The 14,936-nt window shown below is 41.6% G+C and overlaps 1 protein-coding gene across 1 annotated transcript in view; it reads right to left on the bottom strand.

Annotated features, from left to right (window-relative positions):
* The window catches only part of SCYL1 (SCY1 like pseudokinase 1), a 1,168,528-nt gene that overhangs the window by 885,055 nt on the left and 268,537 nt on the right, over window positions 1-14,936 (bottom strand). Inside the window, exon 5 of the mRNA XM_086938572.1 lies at window positions 13,729-13,819. Within this exon, the coding sequence (XP_086794698.1) occupies window positions 13,729-13,819 (91 nt within the window). The remainder of the gene's footprint in view (window positions 1-13,728; window positions 13,820-14,936) is intronic.

Here is a 14,936-nt window from a genome sequence, read left to right as displayed (position 1 = left end):
TAACCTCAAGAGATGACTCGAGAAATAGTCACTGACGTTACAAAACCCCATGTACGATTTACCTACTCGGTACTCCACAATGGGCAATTCTTTATCGATCACAACTAAACAGCGCTGTTTCACAATTCAAAGTGTGCACTTCACTGAATACTTCGTGGAGATACGAGGCGAGCCGTTAGCAAACCGGCTGCCAACATGCGTTAATGCATCTTAGCATCGCCTAGTAAATAGGGCAATATAATTTTCACCGCATTTTTGGCTTTTTTTAAAATTGTGGCGAAATGGCAATTAATAATATGCCCTCAAGTTTGCTATGACAGAGCGGGAACCTCGAATCCCACCCTGCCATAGCAAACAGCAGTGTCCCGGGGTTAGGCACCCCAAGACACAGCAGGAGCCGCTCCTAGGCGGTGGTGTTCCCCAAAGCTTTCGACTGCTATAGACTGGAGACCACGCGGCCCCCCTCCCAAAATATAAAAAGCCCAGAGGGTGGTAATCACCGGGGCTTAGACGGACCTTTAAGCTCCCTCACCTATTTATTTTGTAGAACCGAGAAATGAGGGTCCCAGTCTACAGGGCCCCTCTGAACCCCCATCAAATGTAATATTTTAGACCCCGGGATTTGACCCTCCCAGGTAGCTAATTTTTAAACAAGCACAGGAGCACGCGCTTCGTTTTTATTTTTTTTACGGCGGATCCATGCACCCAGCGCACATTTCTCTGTTTTTCAAAAAAGTAAATAAAACATTTTTGGGCCCTAGGGTTCCATGTGGGACCCCCTAAGCAGGTCTAGAGGGTCAAAATATTTCTTACCTGCCCCCTTTATACGTTTTGAACACTTGTTCCACTAATTTCTAGATCTTCACTTCTACCAAGGCACAAAATGGCTGCCAATACTTCCTGGTTTCAAATGTAGACAACCACTTGACAGCCAATTAGCATTCAGCGCGTGATCGGGACTGTGCGCTTAAGAGTGCGCGCAAGATGCTCGGATTCACAGAGGCCATAGATATATATGTACTTTTAATTGTCATTTTCTCAGGAACTACTGAACGGATTTACACCATTTAAGCAAAAGGCACGAGTCTGAACCAAGAACTAACTCTTTGCTAAATTTGATTGAACGGTTCCTATGGAAAATTGCATGGGGAAAACACATTTTGGGACCCCCCTTTTTTCTTGGCCCCCGCTTCACGAATCACCCCGAGACTTTCAGGATAAGAGCTGACCGTAGCGCCCCACCAGTTTTGAAAATTTCGTGAAGATTCGTCAACCGGCGCCAAAGTTATTTCAAATAGAATGTTGCGGATTCCTATGGAAAATGAGTCCTAATTATAACTACCTACTGGCGACTGCCAGTAGGTAAAAAAAATAAAATAAAAAATAGATAGTTATTTACTTAAGTATCAATCTATCTATTACATCAGCAAGTGCCAAATGATCTTGCTGTGCATTCTGGCACTTTAATCACTGATGGGAAAATGCATGAATCAAAAAGTAGACTACAATTAACTTCATGGTGCTTTATAAGGGATTCTGAGATTCAGGTGATAATTAACAATACTGGTGAATAGGGTTACAGATTGGGTACAAAACCGGAGCAATCCGGGTTTTGTATCAGGCCGCTCTCTCATTTATAATTTTTATACCTGGTTTGGTTTAATTGCATGTATTGACCCTAGTGTGCGCATCACAGCTATTTATTTTTTTAGACTCAGAAAAAGAATTGTATTCAGTTGAATGGGATGTTATGCTTGAAGTGCTTCAGTGAACGGGGGTTGTTTTTTTAAGCTTATTCAAGTCTATACTAGAAGCGTGTGAGAGTTAATGCTCTGATTTCGGCCCGATTAATATCGCCAGAGGCACAAGGCAGGGTGTCCCCTATATAAGCGTTTATATGTTTTGGTGGCAGAACCCTTATCTTGTTCATTTCATATCATGCCCATCGCAGTATTTGATTTCCACATAATCTTTTGATTTCAGCATATGTGGACGATACACGTTTGTGTGTTTGTGAGCCAGAACTAAACATTTTCCAATTCTGCGCAAGGTGGTGCAATTTGGCAGGCATTCAGATCACACATTAATTGGAACAAAGCACTTATTTTTCCACTTACTGATACCATGGTGCCCTTCCCAATAGAATTTCTGCTTCAGTGGACCAGGGAACCAGTACAATACTTGGACATTCAGGACCATACAGATCAGGAGGTAGTGATTTGTGAAACCTATGGGAAAGCAACGATGCGTCTTTCGGATTTAGTCGACAGCTGGATGCATCTCCCACCTTCACTTATTGGTCATGTAGCCGTTATGAAGATGGTTGCGCTTCTGCGTATTTTGTTTTCATTTGTTAATATTCTGGTATTGTTACCAGGTGCGCTGTTCAGATACCTACGGTCTTTAGTGCTGCGTCTGGCATCGGTTGGCAATTAAGTCTTGAGTGCAGTGGGCCACGCTTATTCTTCCTTATACTCAGAATCAAAAAGGGCCTTGACTCTTTCCTCAGAAATGACTGAGTCCAACTAGACTAAATAAACAACAAGGGCGCCAATATCTGGAATATAAATTCAACATCAAAAAATTGCGGAAACCGTTGCTTTGATTGAAGCAAAAACAACTTGTTAACCATTAACGGTTTTATTCCTGGTTATAACATGATCATTTTTATATATTAGCACATTATTTGTCGTGCTTGGGAAATACAACATACAAAATGCAAAACTGTTTAAATATACAATATATACAAAAGATATACAATTTCAAGCATACTTCCATTCATTCATACACAATCCATACAAAACAGTGAAAACTAGAACAAAAAAATGAGAAGGGTTCGTCCAACCATCGGTTGATAAGCGAGTCCTAAATATTACTTTTCATATTTTGGCGATTTGTTATAGTTTGTACTTTTAACGAGCATTCTCGTTGGGCCAAATCAGATACAAAACAAGATTAGGGGTAACCAGACGTTGGACAAAAAGGTGGTCGACGCGTTTCAAACCCCTATCATTAGGGTGGGGTTCTCCTCAGGACCGGAATGGTTCTGAAAAAATAAAGATTGCTGAGTTTAGCGTGTGTTCCTAGAACATAGACGGTTGACTACAAAAAGGGATCGACTCCCTGTGTGCAACTGGAGTCTCCTACCTGATTGAACAATCACAGCGCCTTAGATGGCAGGCCGTAAGATATACCAAAGGAATGTATTCCCCATCAGACGTGATTTCAGCCGCTGTGCAGAGAAAACGCAACAACATTTACTATTGTGTCATACTTCACTCACACTTCCATACTGAAAACTCACTCGTGGGTCGGTGCGAAGTACTTACCCGCTGGGGTGCAGCTGGCTGCTAGGTGCTCGCAAGTTGTTTGTTTTGTTTAGGCGTCTGCTCCTATTCTGTAAAAAGGAGCAAGACCACGTTAGTTGTCTGGCGTTCTTGGCGCTGCTGCTACGAAAAGCTGCAGAGCGTGGTGGCTTACCGGTAAGCTGAAGGTATGAGTCCTTCTCCTGAGCCGGTTCTGCTAATGGAAACCGCTGGGATTACTCGGGTGGGAGTGGTGGCTCAGTACTTCCTGACTATGAGTGCGTCAGAGAGGATTCTGGGAATTGTGGTTCACGGTCGATCTGGTGGAAATGCGGACCAAACCCAGGACTGGATTTTTTCAGGTTTTAGACAGTGGGCTTGTAAATTTCCGAAATTTCGTTTAACCCCCGTGTGGCGGTGTTAAACTTCATGATAAGCATTGCCTCTCGTTGGGACAGTTGGGCATCTAAATCTCCGCCCCTCGGGTTTTGTTCAATTTTAGACAGAACAGTCCAGCGAATGTCAGTATTTGTGTGATTACACTTGGCCCAATGATTCACCAAAGGGGCATTTTCCACTCCCCTGCGAATACGTGATTTGTGTTGCGTAATCCTACACCTGATCTCTTGCGTAGTTTTGCCGATGTATACTCGGGGGCATGGGCACACAATTGCATATACCACGTTTTTGGACTTGCAATTCGTGAAGGTGTCGTGTTTCCAGTGAATGTCCTCAAACGTGAAAACTGAGTCTTCAATAGTCTCACTGCAGCAAGTGCATGTACCGCACTTGTGGTGTCCTTTAGCTGGAGGTAATCCAAACAAGCTTTGTAGTGAGGGAGCTTTCATAATGGGTAGTGCTGCCCTGACAACATAATTGGCTACGCATTTGTCTTTTTTATACGCAAACAGTGGTGGTACTGAAAAATCTTCATGCAAGTTCTTTAGAAGATGCCAGTTAGACATAATGAGCTTCCTGTGTAAATTTGTCGCTGGACAAAAAGTTGTGACACATACCATCCTTTTAACGTCTGGTTTACTCCTTCTCTCCAACAAGGTCTCACGGGGAGTCCACCAAGCCCGTTTGAGGGAATTTTTTAGTAGTTTTTTCGGATACCCTCTCTGGATAAGGCGGTCTTTTAAAAGTTCAGCGTGTTTGAAATATTCTTCCTTCGAGGAACAATTTCTGTGTATTCTCAGAAATTGCCCGAACGGCAGATTCTGTTTCAAACTCCGAGGGTGATTGCTAGAAAAATGTAGTGCCTTATTCCTGTCAGAAGGTTTACGGAACAATGTTGTACTTAAACTTCCATCCTGGGGTTCCACTTTGACGTCTAGGAAGTTGATGGATTCATAAGATGCTGAGACTGAGAACTGGATGTCAACAGTTCTAGAGTTCAGCCAGCAAACGAATTGGCCGAGGTCTTCATGGTCTCCTGTCCAGACCAAGAAGATGTCATCAATATATCTCATGTAGTGGGAGACATTCCTGCTGAACGGGTTGGTTTGGTATATAAATTTTTCTTCATATAACCCCATGAACATAATAGCTAGCTCAGGGGCAAAGGGGCAACCCATCGCCACCCCCTTTATTTGATAGAAAAATTCGGCATCAAATGAAAAAAAGTTTCTTTGCAGGGCAAACCTTGCAAGGTCAAGTATGAAGTCGGTAGGGACCCTCATTGGTCTTGTCCTTTTATCCAGGAATACCGTCAGGGTTTCCAGGGCTTGTTCTTGGGGGATCTGGGTGTATAAAGACACCACATCCAGTGTAACTAGGAGTTGTTTACTTGGGTCAAATTGAATGGTGGAAATGCGATTCAGGAACGAAGTGGTGTCCTGAAGATGAGCGGGAATTGTCTGAATAAAGGGTTTCAAAAAATGGTCGATGTATTTCGCAATGGGTTCAAACAGGGACTCACACCCTGAAATTATGGGGCGTCCTGGTGGATTACTCTCATCTTTATGTAATTTAGGGAGGACATAGAATACTGGCGTCCTGGGATTTTTATTCTGTAAGAACGCTAGCTCCTTTGGTCCAATAATGCCTTCATCAAAACCCTTTTGGATAATCTCAAATAATTGATCTTTTAATTCTGTAGTAGGATCTTTATTAATGCGTCTATAGCAATCCTGATCGTCCAGCTGGCGGTGTACTTCGGATTTGTATTTGTTTATATCCCATACTACCACCGCTCCGCCCTTGTCGGCCTGTTTGACGACTATGGTGTTGTCATTCTTAAACGTCGCAAGTGCCTCCTTTTCCGCTTTAGACAAATTAAACTTTACATATGACTTCTTTTTCTCGATCATCGAAATTCCTGATAGCAAAGTTGTTTCAAATGATAGAACCTCCTTTGGGATTTTGGGTCCTCTTGGGCAAAAAGTCGACTTTTTCTTAAGGCCAGTTGTTTCTTCCTGTATATTTTCTGAGATGTCCTGAAAAAATGTTTTTAATCGGATTTTGCGGCAGAACTCTAGTGTCTCTAGTTTCATTCTAGTAAAGTCCGTCGGTCTTGATGGGACAAAGTTAAGTCCTTTGGTGAGGATAGATGTTTCTGCTGCCGATAGCATCCTATTTGATAGGTTATAAATGGGCGAAATCTCTAATTGTTGTAAGATTTCTGGCGAGTTCTCATTTGCCATGGTTGTGTAAACCTGACCCGGCCTCTGGATTTCTGTTGGCCCCGTCCTAAAAAAGGCTGTTGGTTTTGCACTTGTTGTTGATACTGATTGGGGCGATTTGCTGCCCTGTTTTGATTTGGTCGACTGCTATTGTCTGGTTCACTCCCTGAAGAAGATGAAGTGTCCGAGAAAGTTAGAAATTTGCGGCGGGATCGTCCTTGATTGTCCTGTAGGAAACGACGGGAATCGGAATGAGTATAAAAATCCTTGTTGAGATATGGATAAATTGATTCTAATGAGAAGTTCTTTTTGTCCAATTCGTATTTATTATTTTTTTGAGTTACTGTAAAGTCCTTGAATTCTAGTATTTCCTTGTCAATTTTCTCCAAGAGAGTTTTTGAATCTGTTATTAATGCGTTGGTCTCAATTTCCTTTTTTAAGGTCTCTATTTCCTCTAGTTCTTTGATTGATATCCTGTGTGCGGTCTCAATGGTTAGCACCATGAGATCTCTGCTACACTTGGTTTCAATACCACTGAAGCCTTTTTTATACACCGGATCGTGATCGTGATCGGCTTCAGTGGTATTGAAACCAAGTGTAGCAGAGATCTCATGGTGCTAACCATTGAGACCGCACACAGGATATCAATCAAAGAACTAGAGGAAATAGAGACCTTAAAAAAGGAAATTGAGACCAACGCATTAATAACAGATTCAAAAACTCTCTTGGAGAAAATTGACAAGGAAATACTAGAATTCAAGGACTTTACAGTAACTCAAAAAAATAATAAATACGAATTGGACAAAAAGAACTTCTCATTAGAATCAATTTATCCATATCTCAACAAGGATTTTTATACTCATTCCGATTCCCGTCGTTTCCTACAGGACAATCAAGGACGATCCCGCCGCAAATTTCTAACTTTCTCGGACACTTCATCTTCTTCAGGGAGTGAACCAGACAATAGCAGTCGACCAAATCAAAACAGGGCAGCAAATCGCCCCAATCAGTATCAACAACAAGTGCAAAACCAACAGCCTTTTTTAGGACGGGGCCAACAGAAATCCAGAGGCCGGGTCAGGTTTACACAACCATGGCAAATGAGAACTCGCCAGAAATCTTACAACAATTAGAGATTTCGCCCATTTATAACCTATCAAATAGGATGCTATCGGCAGCAGAAACATCTATCCTCACCAAAGGACTTAACTTTGTCCCATCAAGACCGACGGACTTTACTAGAATGAAACTAGAGACACTAGAGTTCTGCCGCAAAATCCGATTAAAAACATTTTTTCAGGACATCTCAGAAAATATACAGGAAGAAACAACTGGCCTTAAGAAAAAGTCGACTTTTTGCCCAAGAGGACCCAAAATCCCAAAGGAGGTTCTATCATTTGAAACAACTTTGCTATCAGGAATTTCGATGATCGAGAAAAAGAAGTCATATGTAAAGTTTAATTTGTCTAAAGCGGAAAAGGAGGCACTTGCGACGTTTAAGAATGACAACACCATAGTCGTCAAACAGGCCGACAAGGGCGGAGCGGTGGTAGTATGGGATATAAACAAATACAAATCCGAAGTACACCGCCAGCTGGACGATCAGGATTGCTATAGACGCATTAATAAAGATCCTACTACAGAATTAAAAGATCAATTATTTGAGATTATCCAAAAGGGTTTTGATGAAGGCATTATTGGACCAAAGGAGCTAGCGTTCTTACAGAATAAAAATCCCAGGACGCCAGTATTCTATGTCCTCCCTAAATTACATAAAGATGAGAGTAATCCACCAGGACGCCCCATAATTTCAGGGTGTGAGTCCCTGTTTGAACCCATTGCGAAATACATCGACCATTTTTTGAAACCCTTTATTCAGACAATTCCCGCTCATCTTCAGGACACCACTTCGTTCCTGAATCGCATTTCCACCATTCAATTTGACCCAAGTAAACAACTCCTAGTTACACTGGATGTGGTGTCTTTATACACCCAGATCCCCCAAGAACAAGCCCTGGAAACCCTGACGGTATTCCTGGATAAAAGGACAAGACCAATGAGGGTCCCTACCGACTTCATACTTGACCTTGCAAGGTTTGCCCTGCAAAGAAACTTTTTTTCATTTGATGCCGAATTTTTCTATCAAATAAAGGGGGTGGCGATGGGTTGCCCCTTTGCCCCTGAGCTAGCTATTATGTTCATGGGGTTATATGAAGAAAAATTTATATACCAAACCAACCCGTTCAGCAGGAATGTCTCCCACTACATGAGATATATTGATGACATCTTCTTGGTCTGGACAGGAGACCATGAAGACCTCGGCCAATTCGTTTGCTGGCTGAACTCTAGAACTGTTGACATCCAGTTCTCAGTCTCAGCATCTTATGAATCCATCAACTTCCTAGACGTCAAAGTGGAACCCCAGGATGGAAGTTTAAGTACAACATTGTTCCATAAACCTTCTGACAGGAATAAGGCACTACATTTTTCTAGCAATCACCCTCGGAGTTTGAAACAGAATCTGCCGTTCGGGCAATTTCTGAGAATACACAGAAATTGTTCCTCGAAGGAAGAATATTTCAAACACGCTGAACTTTTAAAAGACCGCCTTATCCAGAGAGGGTATCCGAAAAAACTACTAAAAAATTCCCTCAAACGGGCTTGGTGGACTCCCCGTGAGACCTTGTTGGAGAGAAGGAGTAAACCAGACGTTAAAAGGATGGTATGTGTCACAACTTTTTGTCCAGCGACAAATTTACACAGGAAGCTCATTATGTCTAACTGGCATCTTCTAAAGAACTTGCATGAAGATTTTTCAGTACCACCACTGTTTGCGTATAAAAAAGACAAATGCGTAGCCAATTATGTTGTCAGGGCAGCACTACCCATTATGAAAGCTCCCTCACTACAAAGCTTGTTTGGATTACCTCCAGCTAAAGGACACCACAAGTGCGGTACATGCACTTGCTGCAGTGAGACTATTGAAGACTCAGTTTTCACGTTTGAGGACATTCACTGGAAACACGACACCTTCACGAATTGCAAGTCCAAAAACGTGGTATATGCAATTGTGTGCCCATGCCCCCGAGTATACATCGGCAAAACTACGCAAGAGATCAGGTGTAGGATTACGCAACACAAATCACGTATTCGCAGGGGAGTGGAAAATGCCCCTTTGGTGAATCATTGGGCCAAGTGTAATCACACAAATACTGACATTCGCTGGACTGTTCTGTCTAAAATTGAACAAAACCCGAGGGGCGGAGATTTAGATGCCCAACTGTCCCAACGAGAGGCAATGCTTATCATGAAGTTTAACACCGCCACACGGGGGTTAAACGAAATTTCGGAAATTTACAAGCCCACTGTCTAAAACCTGAAAAAATCCAGTCCTGGGTTTGGTCCGCATTTCCACCAGATCGACCGTGAACCACAATTCCCAGAATCCTCTCTGACGCACTCATAGTCAGGAAGTACTGAGCCACCACTCCCACCCGAGTAATCCCAGCGGTTTCCATTAGCAGAACCGGCTCAGGAGAAGGACTCATACCTTCAGCTTACCGGTAAGCCACCACGCTCTGCAGCTTTTCGTAGCAGCAGCGCCAAGAACGCCAGACAACTAACGTGGTCTTGCTCCTTTTTACAGAATAGGAGCAGACGCCTAAACAAAACAAACAACTTGCGAGCACCTAGCAGCCAGCTGCACCCCAGCGGGTAAGTACTTCGCACCGACCCACGAGTGAGTTTTCAGTATGGAAGTGTGAGTGAAGTATGACACAATAGTAAATGTTGTCGCGTTTTCTCTGCACAGCGGCTGAAATCACGTCTGATGGGGAATACATTCCTTTGGTATATCTTACGGCCTGCCATCTAAGGCGCTGTGATTGTTCAATCAGGTAGGAGACTCCAGTTGCACACAGGGAGTCGATCCCTTTTTGTAGTCAACCGTCTATGTTCTAGGAACACACGCTAAACTCAGCAATCTTTATTTTTTCAGAACCATTCCGGTCCTGAGGAGAACCCCACCCTAATGATAGGGGTTTGAAACGCGTCGACCACCTTTTTGTCCAACGTCTGGTTACCCCTAATCTTGTTTTGTATCTGATTTGGCCCAACGAGAATGCTCGTTAAAAGTACAAACTATAACAAATCGCCAAAATATGAAAAGTAATATTTAGGACTCACTTATCAACCGATGGTTGGACGAACCCTTCTCATTTTTTTGTTCTAGTTTTCACTGTTTTGTATGGATTGTGTATGAATGAATGGAAGTATGCTTGAAATTGTATATCTTTTGTATATATTGTATATTTAAACAGTTTTGCATTTTGTATGTTGTATTTCCCAAGCACGACAAATAATGTGCTAATATATAAAAATGATCATGTTATAACCAGGAATAAAACCGTTAATGGTTAACAAGTTGTTTTTGCTTCAATCAAAGCAACGGTTTCCGCAATTTTTTGATGTTGAATTTATATTCCAGATATTGGCGCCCTTGTTGTTTATTTATTCTTCCTTATACAGCGGGTGGCCTTAATGCACCTGACTGAGGCTTATTATAGGGCAGCACAGACCATGTTTGCTCATTTATGGATGCATGGCCCTATGGTCTTGCCACTCTTGAGTTTGGAACGAGGTGGGGTATCGCGGATGACTCTGCCTTCTTACCTACTTGACAGAGCCATTTCCCTGTCCGTGACCACGTGGGTGTCCCAATGTCCCTTCTGAAGAAATCGGCAAAGATGCAATGTGTACCTTTACTTTACTCTCCTCAGTTACCCTTAGAGTGGTGCAGTTAATTTACATTAGGGCAGGAAGGAGCGGAGTTGGCGACTCTAAGTGAACTCTGAATGCGTTATATGGGAGATTGTTTTCGCTGATAAAGGTGCTCCGCGATTGGGGACAGATCCAGATGCAAGCAGATAACCCAACCATGCGGACAACATTTTCATTATTAACGGGCGCAACACTCTGCGGCCTCTGTTAGATGAGGAGTTAGCAGAGCCCCCTGAAATGGCTTCACCCACCTATTTGGTACAAACAAAATTCCCACAACGAGAAATTACGATATTATATGTTTATGAGCATGCGCTCTATTACCTTCAAGGCTAGGAAGGAATGGCAGGACGAGCTTGGTATATAGATTACTGAGAAGCAATTGGCCTACTGCTGCTCGGTGATTTATCATTCATCTCTGAATGGACGCCACCGATTAGTACATTTCAAATATTTTAATTGAGTATAATATATCCCAACTCGATTGCTTGAATATGGATTGAGAACCGATTTCAGATCCTCGTGCTGCAGAGTGGAGAACTCTAGATTTGAACGTTTGGCATGGTATTGCGCTGGAGAGCACAGATTCTGGGTTACAGTGTTTGAATTGCTAAGTGATATTATGGGTGATACGCTAGTGGCTGTGCCACTGCTGGCTTAATTAGGCTATGACTGTGATGTGCCGAAGTCTTTTTGACGTCTAGTGGCATTGGGACTTCTGCTAGCTAGGAGAAGAATCACAGTATGATGAATGAAAGGCCCCCTACCAACTATTTTGGAATGGCAAATAGATATGACATATTGCAATACACAATCCGACAATTATCATGCACTTATGCCACCCCGCAGTTGCCGAAGAGATATATGGGGACCATATCCCAACATATCTCTTTCGTTTGAGTAAGACAGATGAGGGAGATGAGAATGAGTAAGACAGATGAGGGAGATGAGAATCAGGAAGTCCGATCAATAATGTGCTTCCAAACTAAATTGGTTGCATCCCCTTGGGCACTGGTTACCTGTAAACAAGGACTCCACGAAGCTGAGTGCATTTTAAACCATATGTTTAATTTTTCATCATTTTCTTAACATTCAAATGCCTTTTCAGAAATTATCATTTCTTTTTGCATATTTTTCAGAAATCAATCAATTTCCACATGAGCTTAGATGGCTCCTATGCATTTTGGGCGAACTGCCCTTCGTTCCGGGAGCATCTCTAAAACATGAAAATCATAGCACGTATTTTATCATCAGTATCAAAAACAACAGTACTGTGTGTTTTGTTGCATTAGGTGTACCTCCTTAAAACCCCTGGTGACTAGTGAGCTTCCAAGTGTGTATTGCCTTATGCGTTTAAGTGTGGGTTCGTGCAAAATGGTGAACATATGAGACCTCAAAAAATGCGATTGTACACTTACGAGCTTGTCGATTAAGTTCTATTGGCATCTGTAGTAAGGTGAAAAGCGCAAGTTATTGACTGTGAACAACAGCTAAAAAACGTAGTGGCTTATTATTCGTAATGCTATCGCGGTTCGAGGAACTTACTTAAAGGTGGCTGCGGCAGTGTTTTCTCTGCTATTAGGGTGCCGAATTCGGTCGACGCTTCCGTATTGTTTTGGGGCATGTACGCGTATTGGCTAATGGACGTCATGTGATCTGACGCCCTTGGCCGGTACGGGAAAACAGACTAATTCGTATTCTTAATCTCAATGGATTAGAGCGGACAAACTAATAATGCAAACGTTGTAAAAAACTGATAATGCAAACTTTGTAAAAAACGCTGGGAAATCTCGTCGATGGAATGTATAAAATGAAAATTCTAAAAAATTCTAAGTGCAAGCGAGTAAAAAAAGGGGGGGGTTTGTGTGAGTGTACTATAAGGTCAAATGAGTCAAGTGTAGGAATGTAAAGGTACTACCACATTCTCGCTCATGAGTACTCAAATCGGTCAGTACACATAATGTAGTCATTCCACCTTCTGTACCATAATAACAGAACATTACGCCACAGTGGCCGTATATAGTGGTTGTATCAAAGATAACATGCCAGTTCTATTCGATCATTTAACCCGTTGGGTTTGCCGGAGTTAAATTTGCTTATTCAAAAGTTCTCGGCGTAGTAGGTATTTGTTGTTATCCCTGCCTTCCATTTTTTCGATGACTTCTAAGACCATGAATTTCAGTTGGGAAATGTTTTGATGTTCTTCCATAAAGTGCATCGCCACGGTAGATTTAACATTCCGTGTTCTTATATTTGACTTATGTTCATTGATGCAAACTTTGATTTTCTGTTCAGTCTTGCCCACGTAGACTTTTCCACATGGGCATTTGAGTAAGTATATCACATTGGACGTGTCACACGTGGCTGACACCTTACGTTTGATGTTTTGGCCCTTCATTGGATGTGTTAAATTGTTGCCTTTTATTATGTTATTGCAACTGTTGCAGTTAGTGCATGGTCTGGTTCAGGAAGACAGACCATAAAAGTTGTTGCTGGCTTGTGTAGTCCTGGTAATGATTCTGTATGTCATGATACCCGAGTGGGATTCTGTTGCTCTTCCCTGGTGTTAGTGGGGCATTTTTGGGATATTTGCTGATGATCATTGCACTGTTATTGGTCATTAACATTCCATGTCATGGTTCTACTTGTAGTGGAGTGATTACCTGATCATCCCTTTTCTTTCTTTTTAATACCCATATTATGTTATTGTCCATTGTTACTTTGCTCATGCTGCACAATGTATCTGTGCTGTAACTGTATTCTTATTAATGCTGCATTGTTTATTGACATACATAATGAAAATAACGTTTTTTTTAATTTTTATAAAAGCGTTAAAACTGCAACAGAGTCAATGGTTCGAAAGAGCAATATCAGATCATCTTCTATACAAAATGTCATTGGGCCCTTAGGTTTCTAAAAGCAGAGGAAGGTGTTCTTTTAGGTTACACCACACCTTGGTTCTGGAAGAATGATGGCTCAGAGGACTACTGAGAATTAACTGTAAAAGACAATATTGATACCTTTCCAAGTGATCGTAGTGATGATGGCCGAGGAAAGGGCCCATTGAACACCTCCCAGATAAGACAGCCCAGCCGCCACATGTCTGCCGACCTGAAGGAGATAACAATAACAACGGAAATCAACAGAGGCTGACTGCGGCCACTGCACTTGTTTCACATGAATGCAAAGGTGATTCATGAATGATAAACACTGAAGATAACATTATGTGGCAGGAAAAGAATGATACATTCTAACAAATCCTTCAAAAATACAGGTTAGTCAGATCAATGGGTTAAATTAATCTACTGCTGTTATATCTCTGAAATTTGAAGCAATAACTCCCAGTTGGTTTTCACAATTTCTCATACTTTCATATTTTATTAGCCTAGTATTCTCCTGCAGGGTATCAGGGAATCACATGCCATCAACGGGACAGTCACGCAGCATCTTTTACAACTTCAAAGTATCTTTTACAACTTCAAAGCGCTGTTTAATGTTTCGTCTTTTTACCGGCACTGTGAATGAGAAAATTGCTATTTTAATTACCTATAGCAAATCGAGAATGCAAACCCATGAATCCCAAATTAAAACTCCAAGTATGAATCTACTAAATAGAGGAGCAGAGACTTACTTGAATAAACACATGGGGATCAATCCATGAATAAAAACGTTATTCGGCCACGTTCTGGCCATAAAAGTACATTTTGCATAAAAGAAAATACATTTTAGGTTTAAAACTACACCGCAGATATAATTAAAAGCACAGTTAAATTACATCTGTTTTAAAATAAATATATTCAGATAGGCCCAAGTCATTGCGGTTATCAAACCAGATTTTTCCTCTTACAAATTACCGCCGATAAGAAAAGTGCAACCCCATAACAAATGAGTGGGGAAGAAAGCATTTGTAAATAGATCAGTGCTGGTCTTCCTTGTGCAACATAGCAATCTCTAAAAAGTGTCAGGATAGGTTTAGCTAGCAGCTCAGTATAAAAACCACAAAAAAACAAAGTGTGACAGGTCTTGGTCTGAGAAGTTACCACATGCACATGGTTGCAGGGTACCTAACTTTGATAAACCTTTAGGTACAGTTAGGGACCAGTGGATACAATTATATCTAAATCTGGATAAAAGAAAAAGATGATGTAGGTTATTAACTAAAGACCAAAAAGGCCGATTTAAAATTCCAGGACTTATAATCCTAAAATGTCTACATGTGGGTTTCTTA

Source organism: Lissotriton vulgaris, chromosome 9 (assembly GCF_964263255.1).
Source record: "Lissotriton vulgaris chromosome 9, aLisVul1.2, whole genome shotgun sequence".
In the NCBI taxonomy this organism is placed as follows: Eukaryota; Metazoa; Chordata; class Amphibia; order Caudata; family Salamandridae; genus Lissotriton; species Lissotriton vulgaris.
The sequence above is the reverse complement of the archived record's forward strand: the minus strand, read 5'-3'. Positions and strand labels throughout refer to the sequence as shown.